Source organism: Erpetoichthys calabaricus, chromosome 12 (assembly GCF_900747795.2).
Source record: "Erpetoichthys calabaricus chromosome 12, fErpCal1.3, whole genome shotgun sequence".
NCBI classification, from domain to species: domain Eukaryota; kingdom Metazoa; phylum Chordata; class Cladistia; order Polypteriformes; family Polypteridae; genus Erpetoichthys; species Erpetoichthys calabaricus.
In genome coordinates this window covers 8,800,314-8,820,066 of record NC_041405.2, presented here as the reverse complement: position 1 = coordinate 8,820,066, position 19,753 = coordinate 8,800,314, and the positions used below count along the sequence as shown (strand labels likewise).

The 19,753-nt window shown below is 39.2% G+C and overlaps 1 protein-coding gene across 1 annotated transcript in view; it reads left to right on the top strand.

The window, feature by feature from the left end:
• LOC114663227 (tyrosine-protein phosphatase non-receptor type substrate 1-like) overlaps positions 1-19,001 on the top strand; it is a 32,410-nt gene extending 13,409 nt beyond the window's left edge. Inside the window, exons 3-7 of the mRNA XM_051934639.1 lie at positions 438-734; positions 6,611-6,892; positions 11,695-11,793; positions 14,553-14,666; positions 17,855-19,001. Of these exons, the coding sequence (XP_051790599.1) occupies positions 438-734; positions 6,611-6,892; positions 11,695-11,793; positions 14,553-14,629 (755 nt within the window). The 3' untranslated portion in view covers positions 14,630-14,666; positions 17,855-19,001. The remainder of the gene's footprint in view (positions 1-437; positions 735-6,610; positions 6,893-11,694; positions 11,794-14,552; positions 14,667-17,854) is intronic.
• The last annotated feature ends 752 nt before the right edge of the window (positions 19,002-19,753 follow it).

The following is a 19,753-nucleotide window of genomic DNA, read 5'->3' as shown; positions in this document are numbered from 1 at the left end:
ACTCATAAATGAGTGTTAACCTTTAATCATTATCCATTTTCCTTTCATCTCTATCTAAACTGTTTTAAGAACTGTTTCTGTAATGTTTTGTACAGTGCAGTACTGTATGAACATAGTTACTTTTATTATTACTTATTATTTTATTATTACTCTATTCTTATGTACAGTTCTGCATGTTATGTTTAAGATTATTTTTTCTATTTGTGCTTCTTAAGTGTTTTATATGTACAGTAAAGTAAAATAAATGCTATGCTGAGGTGAACATTTCACTATGTGATTAAGCAGGCTACACTAGATAAAATTATTGGATACTTAATATTTTGCTATTATTGCCTGATATTTTTATATCTCTGTTGTGCTGTGGGCCTATTCACTGAGAAGAACACTAAATAAAACTTCATCGAGTTCTAAGATCTCACTACACTTTCCTTTTGCAGCTCATCCTGTGGTATCCGTAAAACCAAGTCCAATTATGGCAGGTTACTTAAATAACCCAGAGTGTCACATAAAACGCTTCTATCCTGGAACTATCTCTGCAGTGTGGATGAAAAACTCCAACCCACTTCCTGGTCAAGGGCCTCTACAGCTGAAAAAAAATGGAGACCGCACTTTCGACACAGTTCGCTGTTACCCCAACTCTTCTACCTTTGAAGATTTTAATGCCAACATATCATGCCTGGTGAAGCATGAGGCTCAGGATGGATGGGTGAAAGACGTTCCAATCGAATTCTGCCGTAAGTGGTAGCTGACTAAATGGGATTTATTAATTTATTTTTAGGGAATATTGGATAATATTATGTGTTTTATTAAGGCTTATACTGTTTACCATAGGAGTGGTACATTAGTCAACATTGATACCTTCCAGAAGTCTTAGTTCAGGTCCTTCTGTGGTCACTGTTTGCATAGAGTTTCTTCTCCTTACAGGTATTGCAGTTTTCAACACACACGCCAAAGGCACACATGTTAATCTGAATGGTAGGTAACTGGAAAGTGCCATGGCATAAGTGATTGTTGGTGTGCCAAGTAATAGACTAGTATCCCGTCCAGAACTGCTTCTAATTTAGGATCTGGCTCTCCTCAGCCTTAAAGTGGGTTTAAACAGGCTCGGTAAATGAATGGATACTTAATGTATAAGTAAACTTCAATCTCTCCAACCATTTCCCTGTATACTTTTTATAGTATATGGCCAAAAAGAGCTGGGGCCTCATGTATAAACAGTACATATGCACAAAAATGTTCCGTATGCCTGTTTCCACACGCACTTTGAGATGTATAAAAACTAAACTTGGCATCACAAGCATTTTGATGGCAGCCTTGCACCATGCATACGCTTGTTTCTGCTCAGTTTTGCAATTAATTAGCAGAATGTAAAAACAGATAATCAGATGCTGCATTTATTTTTTAACCAATTAATTTAATTTGTGGTTAATATCCCATAGTATAGCTCTTACATTTCTTATTTCATTGGCCACAACTCTTACAGCATCCACTATATATCCACTTTTTGTGATTCCAGATAAACATCTGTCAGCACACAGTCAGATGGTCACCCAGAGGTTTCTGAGGCAGAAGTGTGTGTGTAGGCAGCGCCCAAAGGTGTGCTGAGCACAGCAGCACCATCACTGCCTGGTGTCGGCATGGGGGTCAGGTTTTGTAATATTGTCTGAAACAGAAACAGACTTGCTTTTCAGATCAACTTTGATATCTGACCACTTCTTATTCATTTTGGGCACTGAAACTAGAAATTGAACTTTCGAGTGTCTCTGCCACGATGTATTACCCCATCAGCTTCCTTTTTTTTTTTGCTTATACCACTCCTTAAGCCAACAAATTTTTCCTTTTTTGAAATTCTTCCTTTTTCCATGTGCTTTTGCCATTGTCTTTTATGAAACGTTGAACAGAAAGGTACTATTTATATTGATTTGCATATTTAAATATTCAAAATTCGGGGTGGGGCTGCATGCGTGTGCACGTGTGTTAAATTTCACATTCATTAGGATTTATAAAGGGGAACTGTGTGGAACTTGGCGTACACACAGTTTTATGCATCTGGATTTTTTTGTACGTGTGCATATTTCCAGGTTTGTCCGTATGCCATGTTTTAGTGTGAATTCTATGCACGGCGTTATGCATGAGGCCCCTGCAATCTATCCTGGCATCAATAGGGACTCAGCAAGAAATTAATTGTTGCTCTAGTACAATACATTTTCTCAACAGGATATAGTGTCCAGTTGTATTACGGTGGTAGATGACTTTGAATGGAATGTAAAAAATCAAATATCTATAAGCATATTTATGGGATGGGGGCAAAGATTATAAATGATTATAGATAATAATTCATCAATAATTCAACTTGATAAAAGGACAAGTGTCTTTGTGTGTGCATCTATGTATCTGTGTGTCCATCCATTTTCTATGTCTTTGTTATTTGCCATTTAGTATGGGATTCATAAAAGCGGGGCTAATATTTGTGAGGCGCTGTCTGTTGGAATGAAAATGCAATGCATTTTATTACTACATGCATTTCAAAATACATTCTGATAGGCAGTGCACTGCAGACGTCCATGCTGAATACGCTGAGGTCTACATTGATTATTTAGATTTCAGCCTGTCTTAAATAGGTAGCACAACTAGTTCTAATAATAATCTTCAAACTGAAGTAGCATAGGAAAAGCAGCAAAATTAAACTAAATGATTAATATGCTAACAGGGCTGCAATTCCAGGACTACGATTCTAGGTTTTAAATGCACTGCTTTAGGCCGATTTAACTAAAAGTATAAGCATCTCTCAAATGGGCTTACATTAAACTTGTGTTAAAGTTTGATTGATTACACTCTTTACCTTCACTCCTGACATGCTAAAACTTCTGTGATGTAAAATATTGATTGAACTTCTAGGCGGCCTACAACACATTTTGAAATGATGTGGAGCTAATCCCTTGTTTTTACACATTTCTGTCTGCCTACTTGTACTACTGTAGCGAACTAAAACCCAGCTAAGATTCACACTGTCGATAGGACGGTGATTTATTTATTTTTTCAATGGGGATCCCAGGAATGCACCCAGCCTTGGCCCGACTCACACACACTCCCTCACAGAGACAAAAAAGCAACCAGTAATAAAACAGAAATAGAAGACTGTATTAAACAATATTAGATGAAATAAAACCATACAAACTACAAAGATCCCACACTGGTTCCCTTTATGGCAATATACAATAAACATGAATTCAACAGTATTAAACCACTAACAAAAACCACACACGATGAAGTTGTAACACTTCGTCTCGAGCACTAGTCTGAGATTATTGTTACCACTATTCTGACCTAGCTAAAGGCAGATGATAAAAGGATAGGCCAATATCACACCTTAATAAATTTCCCATATAGCCTTTATTCTAATAAAAAACAATGCCTTAATATCAATGCATTTATAGGTCACTGCACACCATAGTCCATATTTATCCTTGCAGTCCATCAAATAAACAACAAATAGAAAAACAATCCCTTACACATGGATCGCCCTGCCCGAACCTAAGTAACCCTTAATTTGCAGCGCCACACACATATACATGTATCTACACATCAACAGTATTCATTCCCCCAATTCCCGTTCCAGAGATAATAAATAGATCTGCAGATAGTCCACTGTAAAACTCCCGCAACGGCCGGCGAGCTGATGAGGAGTCCTGAAAATAGTAGACTATATATCCAATCTCCTCTTCGTCATAAAAGACATACAGTCAGACTTGCACCAAGATTAAAGTATAGTAAGTCCGTTTTGATAGCTCACCCGAGTCCGTAGGTAATAGCGGAACGATCGATTCCCAGGTACTAAAGAGAAGACCATCCACCTTCTGACAGGACTGATAGGAGCTCCTAGGCTTTTCCCATGGCCAGAGCAGAAGCTGATCTGCCTTTTCTGTTATCCAATGCTCTTCTTTTTCCTTCTCCTCTTCCTTCTTCCCTCTAAGACGGCACGCTTTATGCAAATGAATCCCCGAACCAACCGGAAGTTCCACCTCTGGGGTACCGCTGTCAATCTCTGTCGGAAGACTAGCAGCAGAAAACATTATCTTTATGTGGCAGCGCTACAAAGTCCATGAAAAATGGCAACTGATGGAATGAAATGATGGAGTTACATAGTCCAGAGATCAGCATGCTGTATGTGAATGTAAAGACAGTCCTACCAGTATTTCCTGAAGGTGATGAATGATAGGATCAGGAGCGCTCCTTTCTTCGATGATTGACACAGAATTCAAATCAGTCCTCACGCAGCAGGCAGACACCAGACAGTCCATACACAGCATAGGAGATAATCCAAGACAAAACAAGAATCCACAGGTAGCAAACAGGAAGGCAACAGACAGGCAACTCAAGACACGAAACAACAAAAGACTTCCTTTTTTTCCCTATAGAACTGGCCTCCTTTTAAATCTCACGCCGGCCTCCTTGTCCCCAGCAGCCCCTGCACCCTCAGCAGACAAGCAATCAGAGCCACTGCAGGGACTGGAAGTTTCATTGTAGTGTAGCACCACTACACTAGAATTAGAAGAATTTATGATTTATTGGGTTAAGTTGACACAATTGGTAACAATATCTGCTTTTTAAAGTAAAAATGGACAGATGGAATGTACTACCTGTCAGGAACTGTCCAGAACTTTCCATTAATGGCAAAGGTTAATTACTGAGAAAGGTGACAGACAGGGGGCTTTATTGTAGAAAGGCATAGCAGGATGACACTCTGAAGAGCAAAAACTGGCAACCGAAATAAGAGAGCCAAACAAAACTTGTGGTCCCTAAAAAGGCACTAAATACGTCAAAAATAAAGTCTAAAAAGAACATACTAGAAAAAAATATCTTTCTCTACCCATTGAGCATTTACTTAGTTTATCGCAAAGTGTAAATGCCAAGACTGAATTTATAAAGATGCCACCGTAAAGTTACCTGCTGCATCATGTGAGGCATCTATGTCATCTAGCTGGTTATCTGGTGGCTCACTTCACAACTCATTTCTTTTTCCTGTTGTTTAAGGGAAAAAAAAGGAAATAATTAAGTGGTCTGAGTCCTAAAATTGAGTCGATTAACATGAAGGGAAAAGAAGTCAATTAGCAGCGAAAACTGGTCACTAGGAGGAGGTTGGGATCATGCGCAGCACGTTGCCACACCGAGAACTTGATGAACCACCCAGATTGGGATCAGAAGTGCAGCAGATGGTTTGAATGAAAGCCTGCAGTCATGATAGCCCTCCTGGATCAGATTTGGACACCACTAAGATAAAACATGAAATATCTTTGTTTGAATGCAAAGTGAATTTACAAATCACTCCTTTTGTTTTTATTAGAACTTTGCAACTTATATGGAATTGGGGTTATATAATGACAATACTTTTTCTGCCATGATTTAGTATAATTTTGAGTCCTCAAAGGGCACCAGTGTTTTTTCTGTTGTTAGGTTTGCTTCTAGCGTTGCTACGGGCGTGGCCCCTGAGGTCATGACCCATATGCAATTAACACCACGGGATAAATGGACGACTATGAAGTCAAATTCTTAACCAATCTGCGGATACCAAATCTCTGCAGTATTCCAAGTTTATCTTCGTACTCGCATGTACTTTCAGTTTTGATCCTCTTGTTCTCTCGATTTATAATTAATGTCCCTCATGTTGGGCTTTGGCTTCATTTCACTTTATATATTTTTTGTTTTGTTTTTTACATGCATCTCCTATTTTTTGCTCAAAAGCTTATCAGCCAGTTCGCTAACAGAACAGTTTCCACGGACCAGGCTGAGGTATACAACCATTATGTACTCTGTCCATTTCAACTGAAAAAAGCAGCTTTTATGGTAGCTACCATCCAAAATCTTATTAACTCTGTGCCTGATCCTAAGAAGCAGCCAGGCCAAAACAGATCTGAGGTAATCTACATGGCCTGAAAGTTATCGAGGATACAGACATCCGCATGTACACATATGAGCTGATTTTTTAAGGAAATCGGGATGTTCCAAAACATTTGGAAAAATGGAACAATTATGGATAATATTTTGACCTTGTGGGCGGCACGGTGGCGCAGTGGGTAGCGCTGCTGCCTCGCAGTTGGGAGACCTGGGGACCCGGGTTCGCTTCCCAGGTCCTCCCTGCGTGGAGTTTGCATGTTCTCCCCGTGTCTGCGTGGGTTTCCTCCGGGCGCTCCGGTTTCCTCCCACAGTCCAAAGACATGCAGGTTAGGTGGATTGGCGATTCTAAATTGGCCCTAGTGTGTGCTTGGTGTGTGGGTGTGTTTATGTGTGTCCTGCGGTGGGTTGGCACCCTGCCCAGGATTGTTTCCTGCCTTGTGCCCTGTGTTGGCTGGGATTGGCTCCAGAAGACCCCCGTGACCCTGTGTTTGGATTCAGCGGGTTGGAAAATGGATGGGTGGATGGATGGATTTTGACCTTGTTTAGGATTTCAGTGCTTTGGCCTTGGGGCTGTCCTCACTAAGGCTGATGTCATAAAACTGAAATATTATAGATTTAAGTAACAGATGAAAAGAGAATGGGTGAAGTCTGATCACACGAGTGAGGATGCATTACGTGATCTCATGTCTCTGAATGTTTTTTTTTCTTCTCACAGAGCCACACTTCACTGTTTCACCCAAAACTGTCACAAGTTATGGGAAACAGAAGGTCACCTGCAAACTGGAGGGCTGCCCCTTCAGCAATTTCACTATCAGTCTGGAGAACAATGAAGGAATAATAAAGGAAAAATCATGCAGAAAAGAGTCAGAATGTTCTACAAACTTAACCTTTGTGATGAATATCACAAAGGAGGAGGAGTTGAAGGAGTTTTTCTGTAAGGCAAAGTTTGAAGGAGATGACAAGGTGATCACTGAACATATCTTGATTAAACCTGAAGGTAAGACTCTCGTCTACTGTATCTATTGTCCAGAAAATGTCTAAATACATGAAGTGTAACAAATTCTGCATACTCAGTTAACTTTCGGGTTCTCTAAATTAAAATCGGTTTGCATGGAAGCCACCAAAAAAATAAATCTTTGCATTTATATAGTGCTTTTCTCACTACTCAAAGCGCTCAGCAATTGCAGGTTAAGGGCCTTGCTCAAGGGCCCAACAGAGCAGAGTCCGTATTGGCATTTACGGGATTTGAACCGATTGCCAGTGGAGATCCCTAGCCTCAGAGCCACCACTCCACCTGCACCCCACAATATAGGTTAGTAATCAGGCACATATTTCAGTTAAGAATTTTACTGTACTCTGTACATTTCTCACAGAGTCTACAGCCTCATAATATAGCAAATGTATAAATGTGTTTCATGTCTTTGGATATATTTATGAAAATGACATACAATAGCGATGGACCAATCTACTTATTTCAAGCTTTATGTTCTGCGTTGCTGCTGTAGCACCTTGGGGATCAATGCAGTCCTATCTCAGAGTGTAAGTTAGGGATGCGGCACAATCAGATAGGCAGGGCTTGCTGTTTACAGTGCATGTCACAACATAATGAGAAAAAAAATAATAATAACATATATGCTTTCTGTCCATGGAATTGGAATAATGAACTTTGAGTACAATGGAAATCAACCGAAACATTTTGCTTCATAAACATTGTATATATATATATACGAGCAGTTTTGTGTATATATCATTGGGTAGAAGGATCCTTTCACCTGATTGGCCGGCCCAGCACTGAATCAGCTGTAGAATTGCTAATAGGGGGAGGCGGCTAGTAGGCAGAGAACTCCAGAACTCTGACTGTGCCTGGCTTGTCTGACTTCATTTCTACAATCTGGCCGTGGTTCTGCAATTAGCTGATAGGCAGATCTTGTTGGTTTTCATTTATATTCTTTAGTTTCTACTTGGTTTTTGACATATTTGAAGAAATGTATATCCTTACATGTGACAGTTCTGTATTTAGTGAGTAGTATCATTTATTCTTGCACTCTGCCTTGAGAGTCATTGCAGTGCTCTTTGCCAGAACGGGGTGAGAGCAAAGTAGTTCGTACTGTGGTGTTGTAGTTCTGAGGTGGCCATGATAGATTGGCCTTCAAGCTCTATGTTGTGTTTTGTGTGTTGCATTTACCCAATTTTTTGACACCCACGCCCAACCTACCTGGGAGGAGGTCTCTCTCTCTGAATTGCCTTTCCAAAGATTTCCTCCATTTTTTTTCCCTACAATGAGTTGTTTTCTTGTCTTCTTAGAGAGACAAGGCAGGAGGGCTGTCAAAAAACAGGGCTCGTTGAAGTCCATTGAGGCAATTTCTTGTGTAATTTTGGACTATACAAGAAATAAATTTGTTGTTACAGTATATATGCAGGCGGGTCTCAGGCTACGGTGGTCTCAATTTATGGCAGTTTTGCAGATATGAACGAGTACATTTTCACAGAGCAACTTCCAGTGTTTAGTTTTGAAAGAAACTGACTTGTTTTGACACAGATGAATATGTAGGTAGCAGCCATCAATAATATTGAGGAATTATAGTGCATGCTACAGACTTTGTCACCATTTGCTTGGCTCCACCTTTGTGTGCATTTGTCACTGAATTAGGGTTAGGTTTAGGATTAGCAGCTGAGCAGTGGAGATGCTGGAAGGTGTGACACTCCATAAGCCATCAAGAGATTGATCGTCATTATGCCTTTTCCAATGGTATAAAGTACTGTGTCATTATCAAGAACTGTGGGATGTTTAAGTGTAATGTCAACATACTGTACATACCCATGGTTCATTTTAGATTAAACCTCTTGTGTTTTAAACTACAGTAAGACTGTTTAACTGTCACTTTATTAAGTTTGAAACTTTTCTTCTATATAAAAATTAATGACCCATGCTTTTTTGGCAATATTTCAACTGAGAGGTATTTTTAGTGCAAGTTCCAACTTACACACAAAACCAGGATCAAAAATCATCAGGAGCAGAACACGTTCATAACCTAGGGGCTGCCTGTATACAGTACATACAGTATATACAAAAAGAAAATTACTTGTTAACCTTAGCATGCCTGAACAACTTCCTTACTGTCAGGGCGCCAAGGAAGACAAAAGAAAAAGCCTGCAAAGCAACTAATAATCTAACTAGTCATGGCTCTTCTTGCTTTTCCTCCTTCACATTCTCTGGTCACATTTGTGGATCCTGGGCCATCGCATACTACCTGCCTCCTTTTGAGGGCTCCTGCCTCCTCGATTGCGCCATTGCACACTGTCTCTCAGTTCCTTAGAGCTGCACACCTTCTCTTTAATCTGCACTTCAGTGCTTCATCTTCCTCAGGCCTTTCCTTTCTCCTTGTTTTTTCCTTTATCCACATGACCATCATCGTCTAATTCTTTCATGTGAAGCCTGAAAACCATGAGGACTGATTGAGATCATTTATGTTAAGTAGAATGCCTAGTGAGGGCTGGGTGGTCCTCGTGGCCTTGGTACCCCTGCAAATTTTGCTTTTTTTTTCTCCAGTCCTCTGGAGTTTTTTTTTTTTTTGTTACTTCTGTCCTCCCAGCCATCGGACCTTAATTTATTCTTTGTTAATTGGCATTGCCTAATTTTTATATTTTTTCTTTCTTCATCTTGTAAAGCACTTTGAACTACGTCATTTGTATGAAAACATCTTGTATATAAACGTCTATTCATGGAACTGTGTGTGTCTGTCTGTCTGGCCCAGAAGTGCGAGGCTACAGCGTGAAGCTCAAGGAGCCGACAAGGCGGCCCCAAGTTAACGAGTCGGAAGAAGAAAGAAGTACGAGGCTACAGCATGAAGCTGAAAGAAAGCGACTTTGTTGCCAAAGTGAAACTGACGAGGAAAACTCGCTTTGCCGCTGATACACAAGCAAGGCGAGCACATAGGCAAAACAAAACCTCCCAGGAGAGAGAAACTCGCTTAGCCACTAATAGACAAGAGAGGCGAGCACGTCCGCAAAACGAAACTGCCAACTCTGCATTTCAATTTTTTTTCAACAGTTTCTAGGAGTCCGGGTTTTTTACAGCATGACCTTACACAGCTAGTGCTATTTAAATAAATGCTGTTGTTGTTGTTGTTCCTAGTTGAAGTCCTCAGGCAGGTTGTTCACTGCCTGGTCATCATGGAGTTCATGTTTGAGTTATCCATGCCATCCTCTAGAAAGTATATTTTAGATCGCCACAATGGAGATGAGCTCTTCAGAAAGCTGCTACGAACATTGCATGTAGCTGGCCAAACCTAGGTGTTGTTGTCTGCCAGCCCCTATAATTATATACATCTAGTATAAGAACAATATTACAAGTTAAGAACAACAAATTTTGAATTAGCAGACACTGCCTTCCCAATATAGGCCATTCCGAGGAAGTACTGTATGATCCTCAGGAAATCAGTTTGCAATCCATCAAATTATCTTTTGCCAGAGATTTTCTTATATTCTTAACCTTGAGCCAAATAAAAGGAAGGCTCTCTGGAGTACCTTTTCATATCTGGAAAAAAATGTCAAAGGAGTCCAGATAATGAAATGTAAAAGTATGCAGAGAACTGCAAAAGATAAGAAACTGCTGCCCAACTGGGCCTTTCTGTACAGGCTTCATCCGTTGTTTGTCCAATAATGTAGCTCATTCAATGTTCAGGTGTGCTTTATTTTTACCTCCAGACTGTCTCTCTCTCTCTCTCTCTCTCTCTTTCTCTGTGTTATATCATTACTTCCGCCTACCACTGAGCCTTTACCCGAAATTCTCATCCATTCTCCAGGCTTGACATGCCTCTGGTCTAACACTGCTTTAAACTTTCCTCCTGATGTCACTCACAGAGACAGCCTGCTTTGATTACAAGGACACCAGAATAGAACACCAATCCCACCACATCAAGTGGCATTTGGGTATCACTAAATCTTTGAATTATCGTTCCAGCTACTTGTCCCTTAGGGAAGGCAAAATGGTCCTACTCATCCAAATTCATGGGCCCTGTGCCTCTTCCTAGTGTCAGGACAAGGAAAGTATCAGCACCCTGATAATACTTCCTTATCAGCATTCAGTATACTGAAACCAAGCAGCAAAACAAAGTATTTTTGCTTCTTTTCAGCTTTCCGTGCCTCTGAGTGGTAAAACAGACCAACCTAGCTCTTGCACGTTCACATTCTAGTGGAACCTGTTCTCTTTCACTGCCATCCATAAGTTATCTCACCCTGCCATTCTGCCACTCTGTCTTCTTTCAAGGATCACTGCACAAGTGTCCCCCAAGTCTATTTCAGCTTTATGGTGCCATTTGCAAGCTGAACCTATTTGGATTCTTACATGCTTACTTTTCCAGTTTAGCTGGATGTTCTCCAGGTCCACGTCACGCTCTCAGTTTTACTTTCTTTAATTATCAGCACATTTTAAACAAATTCTGACAGCTAGCTGACCTGTCTTCACTCCTCTCATCCCCAAATCTAAACAGAGACCTTATATTACAAAATCAATATATCAATAATTTAAAAAAAAATGGGATTATCAATTATACAATGTGAATGCACAGTCATCACAATGAGCAGTAGGTGATGCCAACTGGGTATAACCTGAACAGATGCCATGGTGCAGGTTAGAGGTAAGAGTGAGCACATCACAGTTCACCAGGACTGAGATTAGGGTATCACGGGCCTCCCCCAGTTTCAACCATATTCTGCTTTCAAATTACTTACTATGCAAAGGTTTTTATTCTTGTAAATAATGAAGAACATTTTCAATGTTATTTGCTTTATCTGTAGGATTAACTGTGGAAAAAGTGATGCCAGTAGTAGGGGTGGTGGTGCCTGTACTGCTGGTGGCAGCACTCATGCTTGGGAGAAGGAAACTTTGCAAAAATTGTAAGTACTGGTTTAATCAATTTTTAAGGTAAATGTTATTTATTACACATTTCTAATGGTGGGCCGTCTCTCTGTATTATTTGAAACTCAATTGTCTTCACTGTTCACATCATTTTATTTTCTTAGTAGGGCAGAACCTGAACATAACTATCAGACACTGACCATCTCTTTGCGAAATGTGCTTTTGCAATGAGAGAGTTCCAAACCTGACAACTCTGGATACATAATGGGGGGGCTCTGGAGTAGCACCCTAACCCGCCAACCCCAGATAACACAAAGTCAATCAAAATGACTACTGCATTAGGAAGAGTATTTCATAACTATTGTAAAATATACAAAAAGGGTGAACAGAACAAGTAAATACAACACAAAAGGTAGAACAAACTGACCAAAATTAATAAGGCAATACCACACTAGGCCTTCTTGTACCTGTCCAGCCTGACTGCTCGACTACAGGTGTCTTTTCCACATACACAGGAAATCCCTGAAATTTAACAGTCCCATCCTACCTCTCTGTCTTTCTTTACCAAATCCAAAGTGAGCGTGGAACTGTGGAGCCACACAGAATTAATACGCAGGTACCAAAGAGAAGAAAGAAGACCATGTTGCCATTTAGGAGGACAAGAAGCACAGACCATATTTTGTAGTTTTGGAAGACAATCAGGAGCTTTGTGATTTCACAAGTTGTCATAGACTTCTTGGATTTGGTGGTACCAAGATATTATAGACTCATTTTTATACCAAGAAGGGATTCCCAGTTTTTCTTTTAAAAGCTATCCATAAGCACTGGACCAAAGAATGTAGATTGAGGAGGGTACCCGAATCAAGGGCTCACTGGCAGGAGAAAGAGAGGCTGAAATCATTAAGGTGAGAGAGAGGGATAGTAAGTGAGGAATAAAAGGCTTTTTGTAGTGCGTAAGAGGTGCCCACAGATATAGTATCGTTTTTGATCTTCATCTGTTAATTTGGTCCCTTATCTCTCCCTTGTTTTCTCTCACAGATTTTTCAGGGAGATACCACAGCACCACCAGTTCCCCTTTCATTCACCTCAATCAGTTTATTGTAACTGTTGTGAGATGGAGTCACAAACTATTGCAAAATGGGGAATAAGGTCTCCAAAATGCTTATAATGCAGGCATTAACTGTCCAGCCTGGAAGAGCCTCACCCCAATCCAGGTAATTCCCCAACTGCTAACTTGCTGGCTTTGGCCTAAGTAGGCCCCGAAATGGGTAGCTGGCTTTAAAAGTTCAAAAATACAAAGAATTCCCAATATATATCAAAATGCTCCATAAAAAAGAGAAAATTGTAAAATTCTAGCCTGTAGGGTCAAGTCAAAATGAGAACTCTTCATAAATTAATCCTTATTAACAAAAAGAGGAAAATAAGGCAAAAAGGTCAAAAAGAGCAAAAATGGAGCTGCCTGAAAAACAATCCAAAGCGACCAAGTCCCAATACATAATCCAATATCAAAAATCCAAAGACAGAGGAGGAAACGTCAGAAAATACAGAAATCAGAAAGGAAACTCAGTATTTCCAGAAACAACTCCTAACAAATTCAACGCAGAGGTCCTCATCTCTGATTCTCTATATACAGGTGGAAACCTGTTTTAACGAAATTCATGGAACCAGAAAAATATTTAATTATAATGGAATTTTCATTATAATGAATTTGGGTAAAATACATATACTATTGTGACTTGGGTCGCCAGTGATTGCCATCTCTAACGGCAGGGGCGCAAGTACAGCTCTGTAGCTTCTCTGCTGCGTCTGGTAAACAATAAACCAAGGACAAGGTAATTGGTTGTCCCATGCAGGATCAGGCTTTATCACATAGCGTGCTTGTCACATGATGTTTAGAACATTTAACATTGGGCATTGACCTGCTCCTCCTGGGGCCTCATGTATTAAAAAATGTTGCGTACTCCCGTTTCCATGCTCACTTCGCGATGTATTAAATGCATGTGCATTACTTTTCACACTGACCGGGATTTATGTAGAGGAAGAACATGGAAGTTGGCATACGCACAGATTTATGTATCTGGGTTTTTTTGTGCGCATGCACAATTCTTCTTTTCTCCATATGCCATGTTTTAGTGTGAATTCTATGCACAGCGTTATGCATGAGGCCCCTGGTCTGCCACAGCAGTGATTCTGAGCCACTGGTGTTCTTCTAATCTGAAAATGGCCATCAAAAAGTATTCATTATTCTGAAAATTTTATTACTCCGGTATTCGCTATAACGGCATTTGACCTGTAACTAGAGGGAGGTCTAAGGAGTGGTGACATCAGGGTGGTCCTGCCTCTTGGGGAACCACCCACAGAACACAAGGAATGAACTCTTAACATTAAAAGGGACAATATACAAGTAACAGATAAACACATCTAATAGAAATAATATCTAAACATGAAAATTAATAATTCAGAAATGACAAAAACATCAAATGTATACAAGTAGGGGAAAAAACCCTTGCTGTAATTAAACAATTTGCATGAAAGGGTGATTCATTTGGTTAATGCTAACTTTTTTTGCAATAGCTGATATCGTAGGTCAGAAATTGCCAGTAGGCCTAGGTGGGTGTATGCTGGCAAGTCCAGTGGGACCACACACCAGTTACCCAGTTGTTTATGCCAATTGCCATGTGCACTTCTGCAAATTACTCCTTCATACGTTTGTTCATTTTGGTCTCCTATCTTCACATTAGAGAAAATTGCTCACACTTAAATATATTCCTTTTTTCTCTCTTAAACTATCACAAAGGTCTAAGAAACAAAGACAGCTTATCTGAGATTCACAATGGTGATCCTATTGAACGTCAGAATCTTCAACAAGCATAAGTATGGATATTTACACTGGAAAGAATAAATGAAACAGGTAAGGTCACCTGATGATACTGTGCATGTAGGCCAGAGTTGGGCTGCTAACTCTTCCTGACCTTATTCTTTCCTCTTTGGTTAATTATTACATTTCTTTTCTGTGTTTTCTAGTCCTCGATAACAATCTAGTACTGACTTCTGACAGCTTGGGATGCATGAATTCTATAGTTTTACCTTAATATATTATTTATTTAATTCACTGATAATGATATTCTTCATTTATTTAATATGGTAGTAATGTATTGTGTTGACTAAATAAACAATATCAAGAAACAAACCATTCCTTACTGCACTAGAATGCAGCATTAGGTCTCATTATATACTAACAGTCTGCTTCTGCCACTGCCCCATTTCACGCTCCTCTCTGTGACTGCGTGCCATCTTGCAAGAACCTCAGTCACAGCAGCTCACTTCTCCTGCTCCTTGAAACAGAAGTGAGTAAACGACAGGATATTCATGTCCATAAAATAAAAAATAAAGACAACTTAACTTTATGTAGAAATGTATGAAAGATGGCTCAGTGATTTAACGATCCCATGATTTAATATCTCTCTGGCCTTGTAATTTGTCATCAATCAACACTGTATGTATCATGTCGGGATGCGACCTACAATTTTCGTGTGAGGTTTCGGCACAGAATTTGAATATCCATTGGGTGCTTCTTTGAAGAGTTTTATGTTTAAGAAATGTGAACTACAATTAGCAACACTTGGCCAACATCTAATAAATACTTAAAATATGAATCCTCGCAACTGCAACTTCAGTCACATGATACTGGAAAATGGTATTAAAACAGATTTTATGCTCACTACTGATATATATGAATACTGTACATTCAGTTATTCAATTATGTGACTTACCATTAACAAAAGTATGTCACAAATAACACTGTGATAACAAACTCTTTGATGAATTGACTAGACAATTTTAAATACTTAAACCTTCAAACCAGCTAACCAAGTCTACAAATGCACCTGAATGTTATAACATATGTACATTTTCTTACTTGTTTAATATGTCAAATGTGCTTCTGAAAAATGAATTTTTTGCTTTTGTTCAGTATAACCATTATTTATATCAGATGTGATGATGGGAAATCATAAAATGATTTAATCATTTAATCAACTGAAGTAGATGATGGAATGTAGGTGATGATGGATCAGATAAACTAGACTTTAAAGAGACATGGATCTTCCATTTTCTTGCTGCTCTGTTATTTTCTCTTAGATTTGTAAATGTGTTGCATTTCACTCACTTTTTCACTTGCATGCCATTTTAATAATAAAATAATAATAATAATAATTAATTACATTTATATTGCACTTTTGTAACTACTAAAGGACCTTACATAAAGAGTTAGGAGCAACTTCAACCACCACTAATGTGTAGCATCTACCTGGATGGTGGGATGGCAGCCATTCTTGCACAAGTATACTTACCACACATTAGCTATTAGGTGGTGAAGGTGTGTGAGTTAGTTAGCGAATAAGAGATGGGGGTGATTGGGGGGCTTGAATCACCAAACTGTGATGGTCAGTTTTGCCAGGACATTGGGGTACAATCTATTCCTTTCCAAAGATAACCAGGGATCTTTTATCACCACAGAGAGTTAGGAACTCGACTTTATATCTCATCTGAAGGATGGCACCATTTGTTCAGCACAGCGTCCCTGTCACTGTACAGCGGCATTGGGGTCCACACACCAGATCAGATGGTAAGCGCCCCTGATGGCCTCATTTGCACCTCTTTCCTGCAGCAAGCTTTTTCCAAATGGTCTCCCATCCAAATAATGGCCAGGCCAAAACATGCCTAGCTTTAGGTGGAAGACCTGTTCTGAAGTACAAGTGGTATGGCTGCTGGCATAATTTAGTAACAACAAAATACCCGCTGTGGCTGTTGTAACTAAAACTAACTGTTGCAAGTCAATGGATACTTGTAACCACAAATTCCATGTCTACCTCACTACCAAGCATTAACCTTTTTGGCTCCCTTTTAAACATTTACAGTTTGTAATAATATCAAAAATCTCATTTACAACTAAGGTGACAGACATTACTTCTATGCAGTGTCAGAATGTTGCATTCTCCAGACATCTCCAAAACCAAAATTCATCCATCGGGCTACCAGATAGTGAAGTGGAATTCATCACTCCAGAGAACAAATTTGCGCTGCTCCAGAGTCCAATGACAGTATGGTTTACACCACTTCAGGTGACACTTCGCATTGCACATATTGGCCATAGGCTTGTGTGCAGCTGCTCGGCCGTGGTAACCCAATTCATGAAGCACCCAACGCACAGTTCTTGTGCTGAAGTTGCTCCATGAGGCAGTTTGGAACTCTGTTGTGAGTGATGCCACAGAGAATAGGCCGTTTTTTCTGCTTCAGCACTCATTAGCTCCACTGAGAGTTTGTGTGGTCTCCCATTTTATTGATGACCTGTTTTTTCTCCAAGACGTGTCCATTTCACTATAATGAAACTTACAGTTGACAGGATCAGATCTAGTAGAGCAAATATTTTTAACAATGATTTGGGCTCAAGTGACATCTCTATGACAGTGCCATGTTTAAACTCACTGAGCTCACTGAGTAGGACCTAATGTACGCCAATGTTTGGTGATTCCATAGCTATGTACTTCATTTTATGCATCTGTCAACAATGGAACACCTGAACTCAATCATTTAAAGGGACGACCACATATTTATTGCCATATGTAGCATATTTTGAAGAGTGTTTAAGAAAAATGCATTTTTGGTAGCTGATAACACCTTTTCACTTTTGATTGAAAACACACAACAATGTATTTTCAAATGTACCCGTGTTAGTAAATCTTAACTAAGTGAGTAATTTTTCTCTTACTGGTACAGATAGCTGTTAACCTTATTTTACCATTTTATAATCTGTTATTGGACACTGCATTTACAGCTAGTTAAATTAGTTTTGCAAAAAGTTGCTATCTAGGCAATCAGTATTAACCATTTTTATATCTAGATTTCAATCTTCCTCTTCAATAAAATCCTTTAATATTTCAGAATCAGGCATCTTATTGATGACCTGATTCACTAAATTTGGCTTCAGGTAACTTTTGCTGTTTCTGCTGACAAACTGAATTCATGTTTTTTCTATAGTTGGACATAACCCATTTTATAGAATGAAATAGTGAAGGATATATTTTGTTGATTTTCTAGAGACTCCTGGACCCCCAGCTTTAATACTACTGAAGATCCGATGGTGCCCACCTTTAAGCTGCTTTACTTGAGGCCAGTTTATACAGCTTGGTGTAATTGCTACTCCTCTTCAAAAAATTGTATTGTGATATTCAAGGTGAACATCCAAAAAGATGTTATATGAAGACTGCTGCAACTTTTGTTGTCCAGAAGGAAATATTCTGTATATTTATTGATTGTCTTCATCAGAGTTTACCTTTTGTATTTAAATGCTGGTAATATTTGAGGATACAAAATCCAAAATCTATTTCTCTTATAATGAAGGAATTGTAGCTCTATATGGGGTGAAGGTGGGTGTAAAGTGTTAAATAATTTTTTGCTCAGGTTAAGCTTTCTGCACTATATGAAGTTTAGATAACATCAATTACCTTCTTTATAGAATAGATGCAGTATTGACAATACCTTGTCATGTTGCCCTCCTTTCACGTGATGGAAAGAAGGCCTTTGCTTGAGTGAATTGTGGATTTCTTTAGCAGGTCTCGGAAGAAATGGGGTTTGGAGGGCGATTTATTGGCTCGGACTCTTTACACTTCTCTCACTGCCACCTCACTCACAAACTCAAATATTCCCAACCTATCGATTTAGATACAGTAAAGGTACCAGACAAGGATGTCCTGTTTCCCCCCTACCTTTTACTTTGTCTCTGGAGCCTCTTACTATTGCTTTCCACAAATGTGACCTGATCTACCTAATCGATATTCAAAACACTAGCCATATGATTCCCCTGTATCTAGATGATGTTCTGCTTTCCTTAGACAATGCCCATTCTGATCTTCTACATGTTCTTAATCTCTTTAATTCTTATGAGTCATTAGCCAGATACAAAATAAATTGGTCCAGATCTGCTCTTCTTCCTAACTACTTCTGTCCATAGCCCACTTTGCCTCCATTATAATGATAGCAACTTCCTTCAATACCTTGGTTCAAAATATTGCCATTTACCAGAGAGTTCTGAGGGGTGTGAAGAACACTCTCAAATTTCAGACCTAATGTCCCTCTGTCTGTTCATTCCAACACATGTTGTTCCTCCTTTCATTTTGTCGTTGTCCTGCTTCCTCTAATACCCTTCCTCCCGTTTAATTTTGGACAGAGAATTCTATGTGAATTTCCCCTTGGGATTAGTAAAGTATCTATCTATCTATCTATCTATCTATCTATCTATCTATCTATCTATCTATCTATCTATCTATCTATCTATCTATCTATCTATCTATCTATCTATCTATCTATCTATCTATCTATGTTCCTTTTCCGTTTTCTTTGAAACTCCGAAAAAAACCTTCTATTAAATATTGAACACTTATCTGGGATATGTATGATACAGGGGTATCCCTTTCGTATTTTCTGGTAGAGATTTATCACTGTGTAGTGAACTCCGACTTCTAGGAGAGTGTGAAGGTTGCCACCAGATTTGCATAGCAATGAAGCTGTTACACTTTTAAAATGAGGGACAGACAGAATCAGGCCAACACCTAAGCCCAACAGTATTTCTACCCTAACACCCGAATATTAACAACACAACAGAACAAATGTCCAAATAGATTAAATATATTCAGCAGCAAATTATATATATATATATAATATATATATATGCAGCTGGAGATCCACAAAGGGAGAAAAAATGAATCACGTATCATAAAGTAGTTTTTATTCCTGAGCTTTCAACCCCTGCCAGGGGTCTTCATCAGAGGATAATGCTTAGACTTACAAGAATCAAAAGCAATATATAGCAACACATTACGTGGAGGGGGTGGGGGGGTGGCTAAGTCAGTGTGATGGGGGGGGGGGGTTATTGGGTGTACAGTTTATTTATTATGAACATGTTCTTCTTAAGTTTGCATATGCTGGATTTATGTCCAA